Source organism: Suncus etruscus, chromosome 10, assembly GCF_024139225.1.
Source record: "Suncus etruscus isolate mSunEtr1 chromosome 10, mSunEtr1.pri.cur, whole genome shotgun sequence".
Taxonomy (NCBI): Eukaryota; Metazoa; Chordata; class Mammalia; order Eulipotyphla; family Soricidae; genus Suncus; species Suncus etruscus.
In genome coordinates this window covers 111,514,024-111,538,531 of record NC_064857.1, presented here as the reverse complement: position 1 = coordinate 111,538,531, position 24,508 = coordinate 111,514,024, and the positions used below count along the sequence as shown (strand labels likewise).

The 24,508-nt window shown below is 39.1% G+C and overlaps 1 protein-coding gene across 1 annotated transcript in view; it reads right to left on the bottom strand.

Moving 5' to 3' along the window:
• Window positions 1-631: 631 nt before the first annotated feature.
• Window positions 632-24,508, bottom strand: part of HERPUD2 (HERPUD family member 2) — a 38,139-nt gene continuing 14,262 nt past the window's right edge. Inside the window, exons 3-8 of the mRNA XM_049781737.1 lie at window positions 21,622-21,732; window positions 16,788-16,942; window positions 6,213-6,335; window positions 2,665-2,988; window positions 1,743-1,860; window positions 632-1,023 (exon numbers count right to left, since the gene is read on the bottom strand). Of these exons, the coding sequence (XP_049637694.1) occupies window positions 862-1,023; window positions 1,743-1,860; window positions 2,665-2,988; window positions 6,213-6,335; window positions 16,788-16,942; window positions 21,622-21,732 (993 nt within the window). The 3' untranslated portion in view covers window positions 632-861. The remainder of the gene's footprint in view (window positions 1,024-1,742; window positions 1,861-2,664; window positions 2,989-6,212; window positions 6,336-16,787; window positions 16,943-21,621; window positions 21,733-24,508) is intronic.

Here is a 24,508-nt window from a genome sequence, read left to right as displayed (position 1 = left end):
CAACTGCAATTTTAAAAGAACTGCTGAGATCTCAGACTACTTGTAAACTAATACCATTTTGGCTTGAGTTGAAAGAAAACTAGAAGACTTCATCAACCTTTCAAAACAATTACTGATATTTACATCAATTGTTATGTAAAGTATACATTATTAAAGAATTTAAACAAATCTATAAACAATTTTACCATAACTGACCATTTATTTAAAAAATTACAGGGAATGATTTACAACATATCTTATTCTACAAAAGTACTGCTTGTATCAAACATTAACTAATCACTATTAATTCCACTGAAGAGTTGCCCTCCTTTCTTAATGTATTAATTTCAACTGATGAGATGTATGCCTTTCAGTGAAAAAGTTTTCATTATTTGTTCAAAGAAGACTAAAATGAGAAATGTTTATGGCTGGGCAAAATGCTATGAGTATATTTTAGGGAAATACTATTCCTTACTTAAACTATGAAGTTACTGTGTATAACTTTCAGGATAATTCACAGATAGTAGACATATTCAAATTACAGACTGAATGCCAAGGGAAGGGCTATTGACTACAGGTGTTTTTTAATGAAAAGCAGCTCTTTAAAGAAATGGAACATAAAAATAGGGTTGTCTTGGATTAAAACACTTAATTCATTAAACCCAAAGACCAATATGTTATACTATTGTTGTTAGAATTAAAAAAAAAAAATCACAGCAGTTCGTTGTGCTTAAAATATTCATATGCACGTAAAGCCTAAAGAAAAAACACCTCTATACATGATGATGGAAAGAAAGTAATGAATTTTTGAAACTGCACTGTTATTTAAAACACTTTCCTAAAGTCAAACCCTCCCTTTGCAGCTGGCACAGCTTTTTAGGTTTAATTGGCAACCTGGGGAGGTCCCTCTGGTATTAGAGAAGTAAAGAAGGTGGTGATAAAAGACCAAGCTGATGCCATTAGTCCAGGCCTCTGCATTGCACTGGCATCTTCCCCTGCATCTTCTCCGCTGTCATCTTCAAGCCCATCGTCCATGAGTCGTTCCTTTGAAACAAAATGAGAAACATATTCCTAAGTGACCTGAAAAGAGAACATTGGCATAACAGAAAAGGGGTTCAGTTCTTCCTTGTAGAGAAAAGAATGTGGACATATAAAAAGAATGTCTGTTCATTACATACTTTCGGTCTAAAATGAATCAATTCTTCAGTATTCAAATTCAAAAGGGTAAATCCCAATTAATACAAAATTCTCACCATGTGTATCACTTTTTCAGGCTTTTCTAGAAGAAGGTTAATCAAGACTGGAGAGAGCTCAAAGGCTGGCACGGAGTACCTGCCTGGCTAACAAAAGCCCTACGTTAGATCGCTGACACTGTAGTGTCCCCAGTGTTGCTGGAGATGCCCTGATAGTGCTGAGCACCACAGAGCTGAGTTCTAACAAGTGCACACGGCCAGATAAGAGTCACCAAAAATGGCACCAAACACTAACTACTAGGAAGCCACATCCACCACCACCAAAAAAAAAAAAAAAAAGATTTAAGATTAAGTTCTTCCACTTAAATCTATAACTGATTTTTCATTTTTCTCAGTTCTTCCTAATTAAACTACCACAATTTAAATGTTAATTTTCCTTTATGTCCCATTCCACCAATAAATACTCAGAGAACACATCAAGGTTCTATATCAGAGTCCCAAAGAATGTTAGGAACATCTATATTTAAAGGTAACATCTATATTTAAGTATGCAAAACCTCATTAACATACCATTTCTTCAAGTTCTAAATTATTTGCATTTTGCCCATCATTATTAACTTCAGCATTATTGTTAGGAGCCTGCTGTTGACCTCCTTCTTGCCTAAAAGGAAACCATCCAGCTTGGTGCCTATTCGTTAAAATAAAGAAGGAAGAAAAATGTTACCATTCTTATTTGTTAACACTAGAAATCACCAGTGATCTGTTAGAATTAAAATAAATGTAAAAACATATCTCCAACGTTAGGCCAAAGAATGATATTCAAAGCATTATAAAAATAATCAACGTAAGTCTGAAACTCTATCAGCTTTACTGATTTTAGGCTAGATGGATTTATCAGGAATCACATAAAATCTCGTTATTTTTCAAAAAGAAATTCAATTATGTATTTGTACCCTGAGGGAAAAAAGGGTTATAAAAATCATATTAATTTTTTAATCAGATCTATGCCTAAGGGAATTAGTGATGATAATAACTTAAATTAATTTTTGTTTGTTTGTTTGTTTGTTTTATCATACCCAGCAGCACTTAGGGGTTACTCCTGGCTCTGTGCTCAGAAATTGCTCCTGGCTTGGAATATCATATGGGATGCTGGGAATGAAACGACTGTCCATCCTGGGTTGGCCACGTGCAAGGCAAACGCCCTACCATTGTGCTATCTCTCCAGCCACTTAAAAGAAATTCTTGCGCAAAAGTGCAAGGTACATTTCCCACAAGTTCCTGACAGAATAGGTGGAATCACGTTAAACATTTCTAGACAATTCTGATGAACATTCTTACGAATATGACCTGGTTTTATCCATAATACTCCTTTGTTCTTGGTGCCAGATATCTGAATCCACTACTCATATTCCTCCATATTCTGAGTAATATACACCATATCCGATGCTGAAAGGTTTTAGAAATTAAAGAACAGTTAATGACCATCACTCACAAATAGACCAGCAGCATGGCTCCCATGACCATGATGAACCGACTGAAGGAAGAATAGAAGTAGACAATGCTGAGTAGGATGGCAGCTCGTGAGAAAGTGTACATCCAGTCGAGCCAGTCTCGGTTCAAGTCTTCTTCATTCAGCACTGGACCTCCCTGTGCGTTCATCTGAACGTTTTCATTCATGGGTCGATTATCCTGGGCCATGAGATTGGCAGCTGGTGGGGGTTCTTCACCAGGAACACGGGCCAAATGTAGAGGCTGTGAAGCAGCATGCTGGGCTGGGTTGGCATTTGATGTAGCTTGCGCTGAAACTGCAGCTTGACTGAAAAAGCACAACACACACAATTCAAAAAGAAATAGAATTGTAACGTACTGTGTCTTATTTTCAAATGGCTCATGTTTCCATTTAGAAAAAATAGACAAAACGGGTTTTAAGAATATGGCATGAATAATCAAAAAGATAAAGACAAGGATAACAGAATCTAGAAACAAAGAGTATAAAATATTAGTATTAAGATGCTACAAATATTAAATCAGTGCTTTGGAAACCCAAACAATGAAACCCAAGACAATGAAGTCTACTAAACTATACTAAGTCTGTTCCATGCCAATCAGAAACAACAATAACAATACCCTGAGTGATAGGAAAAGATATTTACCGTAATGAGCACACAAATCAATTAAAAGCTTCTCTGACATACTATTTTTTTTTCTATAAAACTTTTTATTCCACTTCTTTCATGTGGAATTTATGCCTTCCATAAAACCTTCTTTTTTTTTTTTTTTTTTTTTTTTTTTGTGGTTTTTGGGTCACACCGGCAGTGCTCAGGAGTTTTTCCTGCCTCCATGCTCAAAAATTGCTCCTGGCAGGCACGGTGGACCATATGGGACATCAGGATTCGAACCAATGACCTTCTGCATGAAAGGTAAACACACCTTACCTCCATGCTATCTCTCCGGTCCCCATAAAACCTTCTTAAGTTTTTTCTTCCTTGAAATAAATGCAATGCTACATTTAATAAAGTATCTAAATCAGGGGTCTCAAACTCGCAGCCACGGGTCGTTTGCGGCCCTCCGTACAACTGTTTGTGGCCCGCAGCTGGCCTTCATATATCACAGTATTTGCGATTATTCGCTTACTGAATAATCACAATAAAAATCACGTTAATAAGAAAAAAATCGCATTAAACATTCGCATACCCCGAGCAGTTCCATTTGGGGTATGCAAATGTTTAATGCGATTTTTTGCAATTTTTTCTTCGATTTTTTATTGCAAATATTCGGTAAAGCGAATAATCACGAATACTTTGTGCCTAGCACAGACGGCATTTCCGCTGCTCCTGCCCCCGCTGTTCCTTGTATTATCGGAGGCCTAAGGGAGAGAAGTTTATTACAGAATTAGATTTTGTCATACCTTCATCATGACTTCATCAAAGCCTGCAGTGAAGAGAAACATTGATGACGAGTACAGACAATTTCAGGAAAAGTGGGAGACGCAGTATTTCTTTGCTGAGCACAGGGGCATCCCCACGTCTTATTTGCTCAGAGCAAGTTGCAGTGCACAAGGAATACAACTTGAAACGCCATTATTCAACTAAACATGCTGAGGAATGTGCAAAATATCAAGAAAATGAGAGAGCCAAGCGGTTGCCAGTCTTAAAGCATGTCGAATAAGGCAAAAAGATTCCTTCAAGAAAGCAACCAAAGAGAATGTTGCATCAGTCGAAGCTAGTTACGTGGTTAGTGAGATGATTGCTAAGGCAGGGAAACCATTCACAGAAGGAGAGTTCGTTAAAAAATGCATGTTACAGGCTGCAAGTATTATCTGTCTGGAAAAGAAAGGTCAGTCTAGCAAAATCAGCCTTTCTGCCAACACTGTGGCAGAGTGCATTTCTGACATGTCAAGTGGCATTTATCATCAACTGTGTGAGAAAGCCAACTGTTTTGATGCATACTCAGTTGCTCTTGACGAGGGCACAGATATAACAGACACTGCGCAGTTCACAATTTATGTCCGCGGTATTGATTGCAATTTTGAATTGACAGAGGAGCTACTCACAATAATTCCAATGCATGGCCAGACCACCACTAATGAGATATTTCGGCATCTGTGTGATGCCATTGAGAATGCAGGTTTGCCATGGAAGAGGTTTGTTGGAATAATAGCCGATGGAGTGCCATCGATAACAGGGAGGAAAAATGGACTGGTGGCACTTTTTCAAAAAAACCTTGAAGAGGAGGGTGTAGAGAAGAGAAGGCCATTGCTCTTCACTGCATTATCCATCAGCAGGCCCTTTGCAGTAAATGCCTGCCGTGTGACAATGTGATGTCTGTTGTTGTGAAGTGCATCAACCAAATCAGATCCAGGGGCTTAAAGCACAGGAGGTTCCGTGGTTTTTTAGAGGAAATGGAGTTAGAATATGGAGATGTGCTCTATTTCACCGAGGTATGTTGGCTCAGCAGGGAAAAAGTCCTGAAAAGATTTTTTGAATTGAGAGAAATGAAAGCCTTTAAGGAGAAGGATGGGAATGCTGTTTCTGAGTTGAGTGATCACAAATGGCTCATGGACTTAGCTTTTCTTGTTGACATCACACATAAGCTGAATGTACTAAACAAGATGTTCCAAGGCCCGGGACAGCTTATCAGTGCTGCCTATGACAATGTGAGAGCATTCTCTACAAAACTTGTGTTATGAAAATCCCAGCTCTCTCAGACAAACCTTTGCCATTTCCCAGCATGCAAGGAACTTGTGGATGCAAGCACACCATTCAGTGGTGAGAAATATGTTAATGCTATTTTTAAGCTAGAGAAGGAATTTGACCACAGATTTGCAGACTTCAAAAACCACAGAGCCACTTTCCAAATTTTTGTGGACCCCTTTTCCTTTGATGGGCAAGATGCCCCTCCTGTGCTTCAAATGGAGCTGCAATGGAACTCTGATCTCAAAGCCAAGTTCAGGGAGATTAGTGGATAAGCAGACATGCATGGGCAATTTTTGAGAGAATTGCCCCCCAGCTTCCCTGAGCTTTCCCGAATGTTCAAGTGCACCATGTGCCTTTTTGGGAGCACATATTTGTGTGAAAAGTTATTCTCCACATTGAACTTCAATAAGTCAAAGTACAGGTCTAGACTTAATGATGATCATCTTCAAGCCATACTGAGGGTCTCAACTGCTTCCTCTCTAAAGCCAAATGTGGTTCCGATTTGTGAGAAGAAGCACTGTCAAGTATCTGGCAGCAAGGAATAGGCAAAAATGCCATGTTCAGAAGAACTGTTCATGATCTTACCCCCAGGTAAATTGAGTTTGAGACCCCTGATCTAAATACTGTCGAGTACAATTACAATAAAGTAGGTTTAGCTGACGTGACCTGTCATAAGTTTTGTTTTAGTCAAATAATTTAGGTATCTGCTGAGATATTTGCAAGCCTTTTCTCAGAATTTCAAAATAACTCATGTGCATCAGTAAGTGAAATTCTCAATCAATTCTAGATAAAGAAGAAAATGAGGCAAATAACACAGCAGGCAAATATACTCCAATTTACTTACTACTGCATATAATACTGCTGAGCATACATCTGTTGCCACCAAAGAATTTGCAGTGGGCTGAAGGCAGGATACATTGGAAATCCAGCTGGAACTGCTTGTCCAGGAAGATGGTTGTCTACATTTCTGCAATAAAGAGGCAAAATCTAAATTTTCTAGAGATGTTTTCTGAAAGATATTATCTGAACGCACTAGTCAAATTTTTCATTTCTAAAGAATCAGGGATTTCTTCTCATATTATTAGTGTACACTTATGTAAAAACTACCTATTTAATTTTTACTCTGTTCCATACTCTAAATCAATTCCCAAGTGTATCATGTGAGATTTATAGAAATTTACCTACATCAATACAACTTGAGTCTAATAAAGAGTGGCTATTTTTTAAAACTTTCCCTTCTTCATATTACTCAAAAAAGTGTTTTTGGTCTACCTAGTCTAGAGTGAGACAAAAACAACGAAGATTCATAAATTTGGGGGCCAGAGCAATATCGCAGCAGTAGGGTCTTTGCCTTGCATGCATCTGACCCAGCATGGACTCGGTTCAATCCTGGCACCCCATGTGGTTCCCCAAGCCAGGAGCAATTTCTGAGCACATAGCCAGGAGTAATCTATCCCTGAGCATCACCAGGTGAGGCACAAAATCCAAAAAAAAAAAAAAAAAAATTCATAAATTTTAATTTTATATTATAAAGAATAACACAATTCTTAGTCTTAATAACTAATTAAAAATTAGAAGAAATGGGCCGGAGAGATAGCATGGGAGGTAAGGCGTTTGCCTTTCATGCAGGAGGTCATCGGTTCGAATCCCGGCGTCCCATATGGTCCCCCGTGCCTGCCAGGAACAATTTCTGAGCCTGGAGCCAGGAATAATCCCTGAGCACTGCCGGGTGTGACCCAAAAACCACCAAAAAAAAAAAAAAATTTAGAAGAAATTAGAAACAATTTTAGAAAAGCTTGGGAGGAAAAATTTTAGCAACAGACAGTAGTTTAGAAAACTTGGTGGTAGCTTCAACTACCAAGACATCAACTCTTCATATTATCTAATTCGTCTTCATCCTTGACCAACTGATGGGAACCAGATATTGGCTCTTCTCTTCAGAAGATCTTTTTTACTACCTCCTTACTATTTACCCCACTCTGCCCAAGTTTTCCTTTCCAGTAAATTAAGAAGGAAAAGCAGAAGTGGAGCCAAAGAGATAATATAGGAGGTAGGGAGTTTGACTTGCACAGGCCAACTGGAGTTCTATCCCCCACAACCTATATGCTCTCCAAAACAACTAGTTTTGGAGAGTACAACTGGGTATGGCCCAAATTAAAATAAAAATAATATTAATAAAAGTGATAATTTCCATTAAGTAAGTTGATATATCTGAGTACATATGAAAAATAGCTAAATGACATTACTAACAACAATGTGGGTCTGTATCTAGGTGTGATTTTAAATTTCCTTAGCATTCCCAAGTAGAAAACCAACCCATTTCATTGAAAGTTTAAGTCCACCACTGGGGCCAGTGAGGTGTCTACCTTGCAAGCGCTAGCCAAGGAAGGACCGCGGTTTGGTCCCCCAGCATCCCACATGGTCCCCCCAAGCCAGGGGCAATTTCTGAGCGCTTAGCCAGGAGTAACCCCTGAGCATCAAATGGGTGTGCCACCCCCCCCAAAAAAAAAAAAAAAAAAAAAACCAGAAAGTTTAAGCCCACCAATTTCTGCCACTAAGGAAGAAAATATTCCTCGTATATGGCCATCACTTCAATTACCAAACAGGAAGGCTAAGCTTTGCAATTGTTGGTAAAACAATTTCTTCAAGGGAAGAAAAGATTACTAGCAACCATTTCAAAAAAAACTACTATAGCTTCCCACCTCATCTCACTGCTATCAAGAACCTAAAATAATCATTAAAAACATACTGTCAAAAAATAATTATACTAAATCTCATCCTCCCCATCAGCTACCTCCTTTCTTCTCTGTTACATTAAACACTACTAGATTACCTAATTGTTAAGATAATGTCCAGGCCAAAACTGGCATACCATAACTTTCCATTGCCAGTTAGATTTTAAGAGTGCCAAAAGTATATTATCTTGTCAGAAGAGTAATTGGCAAAGAAAAGTTATAGTATAATTATTTGGGGTACTACATTATGAAGCTATAACCTTATAATTTAATTACTAAATTAAAAATGATAATGATTTTTGAAGTTCAATTATTTCACCATAAACTGTCATTTAGCCCAGGAATTTCACTTTTAGGTATCTACCCCCACAGCAGAAAAACATTCATTCAAAAGAGTATAAGCACACCATTAAATAATGCATCATTTAGTACAAAATAGCTAAGATCTGGAATCAACTTTGATGTCCAACATCAGGTAAATAGAACGTAAAGGTGGGGTATATATACATGATGAAATACAACACAGCCATAGGCATAATGAAGTCATGCAATTTGCTGAAACAAGGATGGAACTGCAAGATATTCTGTAAAATAATCTAAGTCAGAAGAATAAACAAGATGATGGCATAAAGAATAACTGGATAAATGCAATGATTTAAAGGCAGGATGTCTAGATCATCCTTGGCCCCAGAGTTTAGTGAGGAAAAGTAGAAAAACAAAGGGGAAGAATAGGGGAGAAAAGATAGAGGGGAAGCAAAAAGGGACCTAGGTTAAGGAATCCTTAACACAGTAGTGTTAAGGCGATGACACAGTTAAATTTCCAAACCAGTCAACAACACTGAAATCATGATACCTAAACTTTAAAACCACACTTTAAAAGGTGCCTGTCAATATGGCGGCTGGGGGATGGGATGTAGGAGAGTGAACCTGAAAATATTCATGATGGGAAGTTGACACAGTGATGGAATTAATATGGAACGCTGTATGTCTAAAAGTCTAAAATCCAATACGGAAGAGTGACAGATAGGGTGTTTGCCTTGCATGTGGACGACAAAGTTCAATCCCTAGAACCCTGTATAATGACTTGAGTTCTACCAGGCAAAATTCTCTCTCTTTTTTTTTTTTTTTGGTTGGTTTTGGTTTAGAGCCATACCTGACTATGTTCAGAGGTTTCTCTTAGTTCTACACTCAGCGATCACTCCTGGCAGATTTAGGAGACAAAACGGGATGCTGAAGATTAAACAGCATCAGCTGCTTTCAAAGCAAATGCCAACCCCACCGTGCTATCACTATCACTGTAGGTCCCGGACAAACTCGAGCACAGATATAGGAATAAACCCTGAGCAAAGTATATATTATATAGTTGTGGGGTAACTACAAATGACATGTGGCATAAGACATCACAGAATGAGGCCGGAGAGATAGTACAGCAGTGTTTGCCTTGCAAGCAGCCAACCCAGCATCTAAGGTGGTTGGTTCGAATCCCAGCGCCCCATATGGTCCCCTTTGCCTGCCAGGAGCTATTTCTGAGCAGATAGCCTAACCCCTGAGCACCGTCGTGTGTGGCCCAAAAACCAAAAAAAAAAATAAAATAAAAAAGACATCACAGAAAACAGAAAGCCAGGATCATCACAAACTGACACATGTGACAATACTGGGTGTTAACTCTCAAACTTATACTAAGCCACTCAATTAATCCTGTGGATACCAATCAATGCTTTTCAGAGTTATTAGCTGTTACAGAGTCCAACCGCACAATGCCTACAATCTAGATCCCCGGTAAACTATTGCCCTGCCTAGGGCATTACTCAAAGTTGTCCTGGTGGTCCCTGAGCACTGCAATTTTCATGCCATAGGGGCAATGGCCTACTGGGGATATAACCAGGAACTCATATATACAAGATAAATGTTCTGTCATTCTGAGTTATATTCCCAGATCATAATCATAACATTTTTGAGAGGGGTAGGAAGAAAACTAAACGTTTGGCAATGCTCGGGATTTAACTACTGGTTAAATGCTCAGGAGTCACTTCTGGTAGTGTGAACCAGGAATTCAAGCAAGTGCCTTACATTCTAAACTATCTCTCCAGCCCAATTCAATTTTTCTTTACTAAAATTTTGTAATTAGGGCCCAGAGAGAAAGCACAGCGGCGTTTGCCTTGCAAGCAGCCGATCCAGGACCAAAGGTGGTTGGTTCGAATCCCGGTGTCCCATATGGTCCCCCGTGCCTGCCAGGAGCTATTTCTGAGCAGATAGCCAGGAGTAACCCCTGAGCACCGCCAGGTGTGACACAAAAACCAAAAAAACAAAACAAAACAAAAAAATTTTGTAATTATCTTTAAGAGTCTCCGAACACCTCAAGAACACTCTGACCCGGGAAATCCCCTTCTCTGAATCCATGCTGAATGAGAATTGCTAATATGTAAGTATATCTAAGAATGCTGATTTTGGTAATATTTAGTATGAAAAATTATTTTTTATGATCCCTATCACCACTCCACATGCCAAATGCAGTCCCAGTGGTCTTTTTTGCTTGAGTGTTTGTTTGTTTGTTTATACCGGAATCATTTATACATATAATTATCTTTTAATTAGTAATTTTTATTTTAACCAAAGTAGATTGCAAATCTTTCACAGTAGTATTTTAGGTACATAGTGAATTGAATCACATTGAATCAGGGGCATTCCCACCACCAATGTTGTCCTCCCTTCACCCCTGTTCCCAGCATGCATCCCATATTGCCCCTCCTTTGCCCCCCGGGCTGCTAATATAAGTGGTCCCTTCTGTGTCTAGCTTGTAGACTGCGTATCAATTCTGTTGTAATTGGCTTTGGGTTTGGTGTTTAGGTCTTATCGTTTTTTATTTCTACTCAATGTTCATACGACTGTTTGGTCTTGGTGCCCTCCTTTATTTCCCCCCTCAATTTGTTAGGCAGAACAAGATGGTTCAAGTTATGTGGTAAGAAAAAAAAAGAAAGAAAAAAAGGGGGGAGCAAAAATTCAAACAAGCGAAAAACGAGAGGAGTCCTTCTAGAGACTATAGAAATCAGTTTAAGAGAAGAAAGGGAAAAAGGAAGGAAACCATAAAAACAATACAAAAAAAAACCCCACCCCCCCAAGAAAACAAAAACAAACAAACAAAAAAACCTGAAAGGCACCACAGCAATAAAGACAACAACCAAACACTAACCACGGTCCCAAAATAAAGACGAATCAAAGCACAGGAAAAAAAAGGGAAAAAACAAGCAACAACAATTACAAAAAAAATTTTAATTTGTGTGTGTGTGTGTGTGTGTGTGTGTGTGTGTGTGTGTGTGTGTGTGTGTTTGCATAGGCACAGTAAAAACTGGGGAGATTAGAAAGAAATTCCCCTGGCCTAAGAGATACAGGGTTTCTTCACCCTTGAAATATACTGTAATGGGTTTAACTACAGGCTCCATACATGCTTTTTTACTCTCCCCTAGGTCCTTTTGTGATGTCTGGAAGTTTTCCGCTCTGTTGTGGATGACAAAATCAGGCCTCTATAGCTAGTGATCTTAGTATTTGCACATGTCATAGGATGAAGTCTAGGAAGAAGTCTTTCTTTACAGTTCCAGAACCAGTAGTCTTTTTTATAGTATCTGTGCATATCAATGATTTGTGATTATCTACTTACTATCTTGTTCTAGTTCAAAACCATGAGGACAGGTGTATAAATACATAGGTATGGTATTTCCCAGGTTCAATTGGTTGTTTTCATGCTAGGCTGGCCTTGTATAAATCAAAGAAATTCTGTCCCCGGCAGAAGCCTATTAGGTAGGAGTATTTATGATAAACTAAAGATTCTAGTGTGATTACATAAGGGTTAATCTCCTGTGAAATTTTTAATCAAGGAACTTAAAATAAATATTAAAAATAAAAGCATCCAAGTACTTATATGTAGGACACTCAGGGAACTATTAATGAATGTTTGAGCTTTAGTAACAGGTGCTATTTCTCCTATTGCCAGATCTCCTTTACATAGGCTGTATTTACATGGTCCATGTTTTCTTTTTTTTTTTTTTGGTTTTTGGGCCACACCCAGCGATGCTCAGGGGTTACTCCTGGTCGTCTGCTCAGAAATAGCTCCTGGCAGGCACGGGGGACCATATGGGACACCGGGATTCGAACCAACCACCTTTGGTCCTGGATCGGCTGCTTGCAAGGCAAACGCCGCTGTGCTATCTCTCCGGGCCCGGTCCATGTTTTCTAAAAGGCCTGCTTTTAGACCAATACATGTTACCTCATACTAAATTGTATGTCAAAAGCTAAGTTTTCAAATCTAGCCTGTCCCACTTGTTGACTTTTCCTTACTCTTCGTTCTTCATTCTTTTAAACATGTCACAGGAGATTAGTATGAAAAATTTAAAAACCCAAATATTTATGATACAAGATTGCCCTCTTACTCTTCCTCAACAGGATTAAACATGCACTCTCTGAGCTGCCTTATATGAGCTGATATTGGATTAGAGAGATAACTGCTAGATTCAAGAGTTTAATGAGCCAATCCTTAGCATTTTGAGAGTTCGTATGGAAAGTCTAGTAAAGAGTGAGCCAGCTACACAAAACCCTCAATCAAAGAATGTCTCTCTTCAGGAAAACGTCCCTCTTCCACTCAACTGATACCTTTAGGCAGGACACACATGAAGCAGTGAGTGAGACAGGGAAACTAGCCAGAAAAGTAAAATTAACGCAATGGTTAATTAATGGAGTATTATATCATCTTCACATCCAGCCTGACATTTTGAAACTGGCCATGGTGGTGAAAGTATTCAATACCAGAAAAATCAACAGAAGCTACAAATCATCTTTATTTCTCCCCCAAAAGAAGACAGTTATGACAATTTACAACTTGAAGATTCCTCCCTATCCCAATTTCGTTGAGTGTGGCCAGGTGATTTGTTTTGGCAGTGGAATGTTTGTGAAATGTGACACAATAAGAGATTTTAAATGAACTCACTGTTTACTTCCCTTCTTGTTTTCCTATCATCTGCTACTAAAAGAACATATCCTAGAACATGTGGAATTACTGGTCCTTGAGAATGAAAAGCAAAAAACAGACCTTACCTAAATCTATAATCTGAGGTAGAGCCATCCTGATAACAAAACCAGGAGTAAGAAAACTAGATTGTAACATGCCATTGAGCTTTTGAACCAACAAACAAGATGCACTCCTCAGTAACAAGAGAATGGACCAACTAGGATATCTCCATGACACAGAATCATACAGACTTTAAATACTGTGGTTGCATTTTATTCGATAATATGTCCATGATAAACTGCAGGTTTTTTGCTTGGTTTTGTTTTAAGATGGTTTTGAAGAGGAGGAGAGGTGGTGGAAATGTTTATTTTCAGGTCTTTGATGGTGGGGGTTTAAATACCTGCCAACATTCAGGACTCAACTATTGGTTTTGTGCTCAGGGATCACTTTGGATAGGGCTTAGGAGACCATATGGGGTGCTGGAAATTGAATCCAGACTGGCCCTGATCATTGCAAATGCCCCAACTGCTGTACTATCACTCCAGCCCCTCATTGCTGGCTTTTTTTTTTTTTAAATAAACTCTTGATTAGGCTCCCACAAAGCAGCCACTACCAGTCACAAGCCTCCTACCATCTGGGGCAAAGGTAAGTTGGGCATATCCCCCCATAGGGGGATCACCCCAATTTTGTGGACCCCCCTTTTTTAGTGAACAGGGAAAAAATAGTGTAATATTTCTATTTATAAAAGTATACTTTACAAGATGTTTTGGATATTACAAAAATATCACAATGGTTATTTCTGGGTAGGGGCTATAAACAATTTTTCCTTTGAGAATTCAAGTATTAACAGAAGGTATGGTAAACGAGTACATTTTTGGTTTCATTCTAAAAGGGCTATTATGATTTTTAAAAAAAATTTACACTCCAGCAAATATTGTACATTAAATTAACTAGCAATCTTTGGAATTAAAATAAACAAATGTGAAATCATAGCATACTGTCCAAAAGCAGTCAGGATTTATAAGTGACACATTTTAAACAACCAAAGTGCCTTTCCTTGCAAAAGAATTCCTTTGATTAAGTTGACAGATATTTAAGCTGACAGATCTGAGGACCATTACAAACCTAGTTATTCAAAATCAGAATTTAGCAATTTCAACAAGCTCACTAAAGACTGAAAATACTAATCTACATAGTGAAAAACACATGATGACTAAAGGTATGTGTACTAATGAAATTTGAAAACTGAGTGCAGAGCTTGTATTTGATTAAATTATTCAAGGTCACTAAATTACTGTTCCTATATATTCATTCAGTGCTTAGGTTAAGATTAAATACAATCTAAGACCAAATCATTATTAAAACAAATTGAACAAGAAGAATCTTAATGCTCTTGCATTAAGCCACATTCATTGTTGAACTTCCATGTAAATTGTGTTGTCGTCTCCAAAATATAAAGGTGTATTTATGAGAACCTAACACTGACATTAAATGTCAGTAATCATTCATTATTAACTCAATATACACAGAAATCACAATGCATACCACTGTCTACAGATAATGGGCAAACTGAAGCAAAGTCTGAAAGACTTTATTAATCAGTAATAAAAGTCAAAGGCGATCCAGAAAGAGAGCATGGCATGGAGGTAAGGTGTTTGCCTTGCATGCAGAAGGTTGGTGGCTCGAATCCCAGCATCCCATATGGTCCCCCGAGCCTGCCAGGAGCGATTCCTGAGCCAGGAGGAACCCCTGAGCGCTGCCGGCTATGACCCAAAAGTCAAAACAAACAAAAAAAAAAGTCAAAGGCTTTTTGATACCCCAGGCAAAAGCTATCTCCAGACAAGGTGAAGCCACCAAGCAACACTGCCTTCTTGATTTAAAAGCCAGCATTACTTATTCACAACAGTTCCTAAATGAAGCTTAGTATTTTTAACACTTTTTGTGCATCATCATAGTACTCTTTTAAGAAAAATAAGTACCATTCTAGATTTTCCAAATTTGTTTATTATACTATACTATATAACGACTGTCTCTCACAGTTGATTTCAACACTCTTATTTTAGAAGAAAACATATGCAATCTCAAGAGCTTTATTACAGTAGTCACTGTAAGTATGAGAAGTGACATTATATACTCTTCTAGGTTTATTTTATATACAATATTCCCCATTTCCATCACTGCCACAAAAACATAAGATCATTTTGTAGAAACTGAGATGAACTGAATTTAACTCTGAAAAAAATACAGGAAGTGACTCACTGTCGTAAGATAAAAGTATCTTAAACTACTATATAAACCCTCCGAACATTGCTTTCTACTAATTTCTGTAGTCATCATTTTCTGAAAACAAAAAGAATTCTTAGGCACCTTTATTTTATTTTTGCTTTTTGGGCCACACCCAGTAGTGGTTGGAAGCCTACTCCTGGCTCTGCACTCAGTAATTACTCCTGGCAGTGCACAGGAGACCATATGGGATGACAGGCTAGAACCCAGGCCGGCTGGTGGTGCACTGTCCTTAAGGCTAAATCAAACTCATCTAAATACCAGTTTTGAGAAAGCTTCTTATTTCAGAAATATGACAGAAATGAGTTTTATTTTAATACATACTATTTGTGCTTTCTACATAATTGAATTACAAGTCCTAAGTAAAATGTACCTGCATGTTTATGCTATCCTGTTTCTAACACAATATCCAAAGGCTGCTCTTGGCTACCCCTCCTATACTTCATTCTGGGTGTAGTAGAAATGCCCATGCTTCCAATCTCACCATCACAGATCTGGATCATTGTCGCATACTGCAGTCCCAGAGCTTGATACTCAATGCAGAGTGATTAGAGTTACCTGGTAAGCTTTCTGGTATCAGACATAACTAGGTCCAAACCATTCTGAGATCTTCTCTCAACTCTGAAAGATATGCTATTGGCTGCATTGTCGCAACCTCTGTGTAAGGAACCCTAGCCTAGAGCCCAGGGCACTAGGCTCAAAAAGCCTTGGCCGCCTGTAGCCACAATTGCCATGAGATGCTCAGGGTAAAGGGGATATTGATAGAGGTCATGGCATAAATTCACCCCTCTCATTTGACAGTTTTACTAGCATCCTAAGGACATCTCTCTGAGCCCCTCTGAAGACCACCAAGATTTCTATAAATCAAAACTGTTTCCTAGTTACCAAGCAAATATGCTGAGGCCTGGATATTCCAGGTCTTCTTAATCAGTATAAGGAATGCTATAGGATATAAGACAGTGAAAATTATTGAAGAACCAAAGCCTGAGCCACTTGGTTCTAAAGATAATCTTTGCATCAAAACAAAACCCTATTTAGGTATACAGTAAACAACCACAAAAGACTCCCCCAGAAAAAGAGGAACTGCCAGGAGCAACCCAAGTGCCCCTGGGTGTGGCCCAAAAACCAAAAAAATAAATAAATAAATAAATAAATAAATAAATAAATAAATAAATAAATAAATAAATAAATAAATAATAATAATAAGTTCTGCCCATGAGCTGCAGATGTGTGTCCAGCTTTCCAGCTTTCAAAGGCACTATTCTACTTAACTTTCTCAATTTCAAGCATGATTAACTATATGAGTAAACTCTTAATTATCTCAAAAGAAACATCAATGAAGCAGAATGAACTCATTTTTTAGAAGTCCTCCACCAAATCACATAAACAAGGCTTCTCTCACCCTTGCATTACATACGGGATTTGATGACTCCGTGCTGGATCGGTTGGTGCTTGTGGAAGAGTCCGTTGCCTCAATCCATCGGAGGAAGAAACAGAGGCTAAAGGCAAGTTTTCTTGACCAGGTGATGGAGCTGTTGATCCTGGCTGATCTGAATTCTACAAAATGTAATTAATTTTTCAAAACTGAATTCATTAGAGTCATGATTAGAGTCACTACTAAAATATATGTATGAAATCCTTCAGCAAAACCACTGTGTTTTAAAGCTTCATATTTGAATTTTGTAGCAAGAATAGTATTATCAAAAGTGCCTCATTAAACATCACATTTTTCAATCACATTTCTCAAACTAAAAGTAGTAACTATGTAAACTTAAAAATATCTTACTAAATTATGAGGATTAAAGTAATACATGCATGGGGTCAAGCACTTGCTTTGCACAAAGCTAACCTTACCTAGTCTGATCCTTAGCATCAGCTGTGCATGGCCAGGTGTCATGGCATGCAGCATAGATGTCTCCGTTATAGGGGAAGCAAGCCCACCAGATTTGTCTATTGGCTTTCCTGGAGCAGTGAGCTGATATTTCCCCCAAGAAATATTTTAGTCAGCAGGCGCGTTGGTGGACGTTAATTATACACCCTACGTGGATTACTGGCAATATTTCTGATACTCATGACATGAAAGCGACATTACAATGTCTTTCTTACTATCTGGCACTTTCTCTCCCTTGCAAAAATACAGGCCAAAATTACAGGCCTCAGTCTAAGACTCAGGGAAATTCTCAGCACCAAAGCTCAGCTACTTTCAACCCATGGCCAGATAAATCAGCATTTCTAAAAGTATAGTGGTCAGTGTAAATGCAAACCCCCAGCTAGTTGGTAAACAAACAGTTCCTATCTTTCTTGTTAGTTACTATGGGCTAGTCCCCAAGTTGTAGCAAAACAACTTTCTCATCCTTTATCATAAGAACATCCTTTCTAAACTAGAACACTCCCTTCTCCTCCCTTTTAGTTCGGGATTCTTTTCACCTGTATTGGCTAGTTTTTTGATATGTATATTTTAGGGCTTGCCTTTTGCCAACGTGGAGATGCCTTTCATACTAGATTTGTATATATTTGCCAGCATGAAGAGTAAATTTGTCTCACATCTATTGAAGACGTGGGTCCCCGTACAATTTATTTTGTGTGGTCTCATTATCTCATATTTGACTGCTCATGTACCCGCTTTCCTCTCGTGAAGGATTTTGTCCCCAGTAGAGATGCAAGGTGCCTGCAGCAGCCAGGAGTGACTACTGACTATAAAGCAAGGAGTAAACTGAACATCACCAGGTGTGGGCCAAACACACACACACACACACACACACACACACACACACACACACACACACACACACACGAGACAGTAATGCATGCTTATTACATTGAGAACACTAGTAGATGATACAAATGATTACATATTTTTTGGTTGGTTGGTTTGGAGGCCACACACAGTGGTGCTCAGATGCCAGGGATCGAACCTGGTCCCAGCAAGGCAAGCATCCTACCCTCTGTGCTATTGAGACAGTCACAAATGACTATGTATTTTAAATAGTTTTAATGTGCCTGGGATTGTACAACAATGCTATTGGTTTAAAACATGGAAAGAATATGCTAGAAATTGGGACAAAGACTCCCAAATTTATGTGACCTACCACCTCCTTTTCAGAGAAAAAAAATTATTCAGCACCCCTAAAATCTACCTTTTTTAAGTGAACAAACAGAAAAAGGCACCGACCCTACACCCAAGGACACCACAATCTTCTGGAAGCTGTTCAGTCAAAAACCTGCAACAAAAAACCCTGCAACAAGGGTTGGCGTTGAAATTGGGAGGTACTGCTAACATGGGAAAACACTGATCTAAAATCTGTGCTATGAAGGCATATAATCTTGAAAGTCCACATAAGAAGTCAGCTTTCATATTAAAACAATATATTAAATAAAATTTTCAAGAATCCCTTCTGTTTTAACTAGAATTTTAATTCAGTTCTATTATAGATTTCACCAATAAATATTTTGTGTAGACAGTGTTCTAGTTACTAAAACGATATAAAAAGATAATAATTGAGATTTTTAAAATTTTCCATGCTCAGGTATACCAGTTCTTTACAGAATCAATAACTTTAAACAATACACCCCTTTGAAGATCACCAATTCTCATCCTACTTAAGTCATTTGCCTGTGAAGGGTATGGCTTGGATCACTTGTTGAGTGCTCCCATGTGAGGAACTGGTTTTAACCTCTAACACCCAAATAAAAATATAGAAGCAAAAGAAAGTACCAAATGTTTCCTGTAGAGCTAAAAGCAATTACATCTTGTATAGCTTTCTAACTCTGAAAGTTACACATCCTCCCATACATACTACCAAATTTGCTAAAAAAAAATTTCACCTGCCTTGCTTTCAAACTGACAGAACATGTTCTTGTATGTGTACCTTCCAATGCACTGTTACCTAAAAAGACATAAGTCTTTTGCAAAATTAATCAAAGCTTTCCTTAAAAATGCTATTCTGGGGGCCGGAGCGGTGGTGCAGCAGTAGGACGCCTGCCTTGCACACAGCTGACCTAGGACGGACTGCAGTTCAATCCCCCAGTGTCCCATATGGTCCCCCAAGCCAGGAACAATTTCTGAAAGCATAGCCAGGAGTAACCCCTGAGCACCAAGTATGGCCCAAAAACCAAACAAAAGCTATTCTGGAGCCAGAGCAGTAGCACAGTGGATAGGGCGTTTGCCTTGCACATGGCTAACCCAGATTAGATCCCTGGCATCCCATATGGTCCCCCAATTTCTGAGCACAGAGTCAGGAGTGATCCCTGAGCACTAGCTGGGTGTGATCCAAAAACAAAAAAGTAATTGCTATCTGCATAAAAGAGATAATAAATACCTTAATAGGGAGTCTGATTATTGGAGGGAGACACAAACTATGAAAGACTTTTTTTGGTTTTTGGGTCACACCCGGCAGTGCTCACGGTTTATCCCTTGCTCTATGCTCAGAAATCGCTCCTGGCAGGCTCGGGGGACCAAATGGGATGCCGGGATTTGAACCACTGTCCTTCTGCATGCAGGGCAAATACCCTACCTCCATGCTATCTCTCCAGCCCCTGAAAGACTTCTTTTTGACAAGATTTCTCATTAAATGATTGTGAAAATATGGTGTTAAGGGACAGAGAAACAGTATGGGATTAAAGTACTTATCTTACACCATAGTCAAGACATCAGCAGCACACACAGTTACTTCTTTTTTTTTTTTGGTTTTTGGGCCACACCCTGTGACGCTCAGGGGTTACTCCTGGCTATGCGCTCAGAAGTTGCTCCTGGCTTCTTGGGGGACCATATGGGACGCCGGGGGATCGAACCGCGGTCCGTCCTAGGCTAGCGCAGGCAAGGCAGGCACCTTACCTCCAGCGCCACCGCCCGGCCCCACACAGTTACTTCTGACCATCACCAGGAGTGACCCCTGAGCACAGAGCCTGAAAAAGCCCTTAGTATCACCAGTTATAGCCCCAAATTTGGTACTAATAGCAATAAGTTCATTTACAGGGCTATAAAGATAGAACAGGAGGTAGGATGCTTGCCTTGCATCCAACCACCTGGCACCTTATATCAGGGGTGGCGAACAGGACTTTTACCCTCACTCAAAAAGGCAAAATGCAATATGTGTTTAATATATTATTGTTAAAATTATATGCTTTTGTGTGAGTGTTTGTCTGTTTTGGCAGATCACTGCGTGGTGATTCTCACAGTTTTAAATTTTGGCTCTTTGTGTCGAATTTGTTTGCCACCCCTGCCCTATATGGTCATCCAAGCCCATCAGGAGTGATTCCTGAGATGAGCGCAGAGTCAGGAGTAAACCCTGAGCACTGCCGGGTGTGGAGTGTGGCCCCCAAAACACAAAAACGTAACAAAAAAGTTTCATAACAACATCAGAGAAATGAGATGTTAGACAGTGGTCCTCAAATTATGTTGGGCCATATATTATATCTGTTCTCATTTTGTTCCTTCACTTCAAAATAAGATATATGCAGTATGCATAAGAATTTGTCCACAGTTTTTGTTTTTACTATAGTCTGGCCTTCCAACGGTCTAAGGGACAGTGAACTGGCCCCCTTTTTAAAAAGTTTGAGGACCCCTGTAAGCGAAAAAATGACTAGCCAATTCTGAAAGTGCTTACTAGATTAAGAAAAGAAACATTCTCCTACAATTAGAATATATGTATAAGTCCAGTCATTAAATTCTTGACTAAGAAACCTACTTTAAGAAGGATTAGCATTTATAAAATATGATTAATTTATCCATGAGAAAAACATGCTACATATAAAACAGTTTTTAACTTTACTGGCCCTAGAGCTTTTATTTTACAACTATATCGTAATGTTTCTAAGCATTTTGATCATTTTCTTACAAATATTATATCTACTACTGAACTACCCTAAAAAATTATAAATCATAGAAAGCAGGTTTCAAAAAATAGCAATGTATTTGATCTCTAAGAACGATATTCAAAAATTTAAGCTGAGCTGCTGAAAATTTCCAGCTTGCTCTTTAAGCTCATATTCTATCTTGAACACGTATCTTACTTATGTCTACGTGTCTTTTCTCAACCACGTATTTTCCTCTTACTCTTTCTTCACAGATTTGTCACTTGTTTCAATAAAAACTATCTTGCTTCACAAAAAGGCAACAAACAAAAAACATGCTTTCAAAAGTGAGTAGCTCTGACTGTTGAATCTTACACTTAGATTTTAAGAGAAAAAAAAAGATAATCAGAAATCAAATATTGATTTCTCCCAGAACAACTCACAGAACTGCTGCTGGATGCCAATGGTTCATTTTCTCTATTAGTGCCAGATTCTGAAGAATTCCGAGGAAACCGAGTGGTACATACTAGATGAAACATATGATATTCATCTTGCTGAAATTAAAGATCACATTTAATAGGCAATGCTAGAAAAAATACAGTTCACAGAATAGTTAACTCGAAATATATTTCTTTATAGCAGTCACTTTATTAGTAATGAATTATTTAAATTTGCAAATAAATTTATCATTTTAGTATTTTGGGTACTTTTGAATATGTTTTACAATGAGTATTTATTAGATATAACAATAACAAAAGTTATTATTTATAAGGTTTAATTACTCAATATTTCCTATGTAAAAAATAACAATACTGCTTACTAAGAAACCTTAATGCTATAAATCTATGCCAGTGAATTCTATTATTTCACCAAAAGAACAACAAGTATTTTTGTATCAAAAATGTAATAGTCTGGGGCTGGAGCAGTGGCGCAAGTGGTAGGGCATCTGCCTTGCATGCGCTAGCCTAGGATGGACTGCAGTTCGATTCTGCTGGCATCCCATATGGTCCCCCAAGCCAGGAGCGATTTCTGAGCGCATAGCCAGGAGTAACCCCAACAGGTCACCGGGTGTGGCCCAAAATAACAAAAAAAAAAAAAAAGCCTCAGAGTGAATCCAGCTGAAGTGTATGAGAACAACAGGAGCAGTTGTAAGCAGTGGCCAGAGATTGAAAAGGCACCAGTTGGTGCTCTATCCCAGTTGGAATAGAGTATGTGAACCCAGATGCAGCTTCCTGTGTGTTGTGGGTGAAATTTGGGGGGAGGTGGGGAAGCCTCAGAATGAATCCAGTGGAGGTAAGACCAGTAGGAGCAGTGGTCAGAGACTGAATTTAAAAAAGCGCCAGGTAGAACTGAGCCTCCAGTATGTGAATATAGACAGAGCTGTCTGTCAATTTTGGGCATAATTTGGAGAAATAAAACCCCAGTCTGCATCCAGCTGAGGTGTGTGAGACCAGCAAGAGCCTGCTTCACTCTGCAGCTGCATATTTCTTCCAGTTAAGGAGCTACACCACAACACTTAATAACAGTACCATAAAAAAAGTTTACAAAAGAAAAACTATGCAGAACCCTATAACACACCTTGTGACTGAAGATAGTTCTCAAGACTCAACCAGTACTTGCGACCTACATAAACTCTGATCAGGGCTTTTACAGAGGAAATGTTAAGGATGTTCAAGAACTTAAAAAAATGATGGAGCAGACAGCCCACAAGATTTAAGAAGATATGAGAGTAGAAATGAGAAAACTTCAAGAGAAATATCAGAGCTGAAAAACATGGTAGGCAAAATGAAAACCTCACTGGAAATTCTCACCAGCAGAGTAACAGCAGCAAAGGACAGAATCATCAATGTAGATAAGCTGCAAAAGACCATACAAAAGAAAAAGCTGGAAAAAATCCTCAGAGAAAGCAAACAGACAACACTAGAACTCTGGGATAAACTTAATTGAAACACATAAGAAGCACTGGGGTCCCAGAGACCCAGGAGGAAACCCAGAAAAATAATCAACAGCCAAGGACAACACTGCTGAGAACTTGAGGCCAAAAGGATAGCACAACCTGGCAGGGGTCTCAAACTCAATTTACCTGGGGGCCGAAGAAGGCAAAGTCGGGGTGATCCTTGAGTGCAAAGTCAGTAGTAAGCCTTGAACATTGGGGGGTATGACCCAAACAACTAAAACAAAATAAAACAAAAAAAGATTCATCTAGGGCAGGGCCACAAAATGTTGTACAAAGGGCCGTTTGTGGCCCACTGGCCCTGAGTTTGAGACCCCTGCTAGGGCATTGGCCTTGCAAGTGGCCAACCCGTGTTTGAGCCCCAGCATCCATATGGTCTCCTGAGCCTGCCAGGAACAATTTCTGAGCCAAGACAGGAGTAACCCCTGGACATGGCCAGGTGGGGAGAGAGGGAGAGAGGGAGAGAGGGAGAGAGGGAGAGAGGGAGGGAGAGAGGGAGAGAGAGAGAGAGAGAGAGAGAGAGAGAGAGAGAGAGAGAGAGAGAGAGAGAGAGAGAGAGAGAGAGAGAGAGAGGAGAGAGGGGGTGGGGGGAGAGAAAAGAAGAAAGAGGAAAGAGGAGAGAGGAGAGAGGAGAGAGGGGAGAGGAGAGAGGGAGGAGAGAGAAATTTCCAAAACTAAAGAGTGAATGTAACCAAATCCTAGATAACCCAAGAGTACCAGCTAAAAGAGATCCAAAGGAAAGCAACCCAAGGTACATACATCACAATGATGAAAACTATAGATAAGGATAGAATACTGAAAGTCGACCTATCAAAAAGGGAAATCATATACAGCAGTATCCTTAAGATTGACAAAAAAATTTATCACAGGGGCCAAAGCACAGCAGTAGGGCATTTATTTGCCTTGCAAGTGGCTGACCTAGGAAGGATCCCCCCCGCATCCCATAAGGTCCCCTGAGCCAGGAGCAATTTCTGACCACAGAGCCAGGAGTAATCCTGAGTATCACCGAGTGTGGCCCAAAAACAACAAGAAAAAAATTTATCACAAGCAATTCTGAAGGCCCAAAGACATTTGTGGAATATACTGTCAAAACTCAAGGATACTTCACCCAATCAGACATTCATTCAGAATTGAAGAAAGGATACAGGGGGCCGGGCAGTGGCGCTAAAGGTAAGGTGCCTGCCTTGCCTGCGCTAGCCTTGGACGGACCGCGGTTCGATCCCCCGGTGTCCCATATGGTCCCCCAAGCCAGGATCAACTTCTGAGCGCATAGCCAGGAGTAACCCCTGAGCGTTACCGGGTGTGGCCCCAAAAAAAAAAACCAAAAAAAAAAAAAAAAAAAAAAAAAAAGAAAGGATACAGAACTTCATGGATGA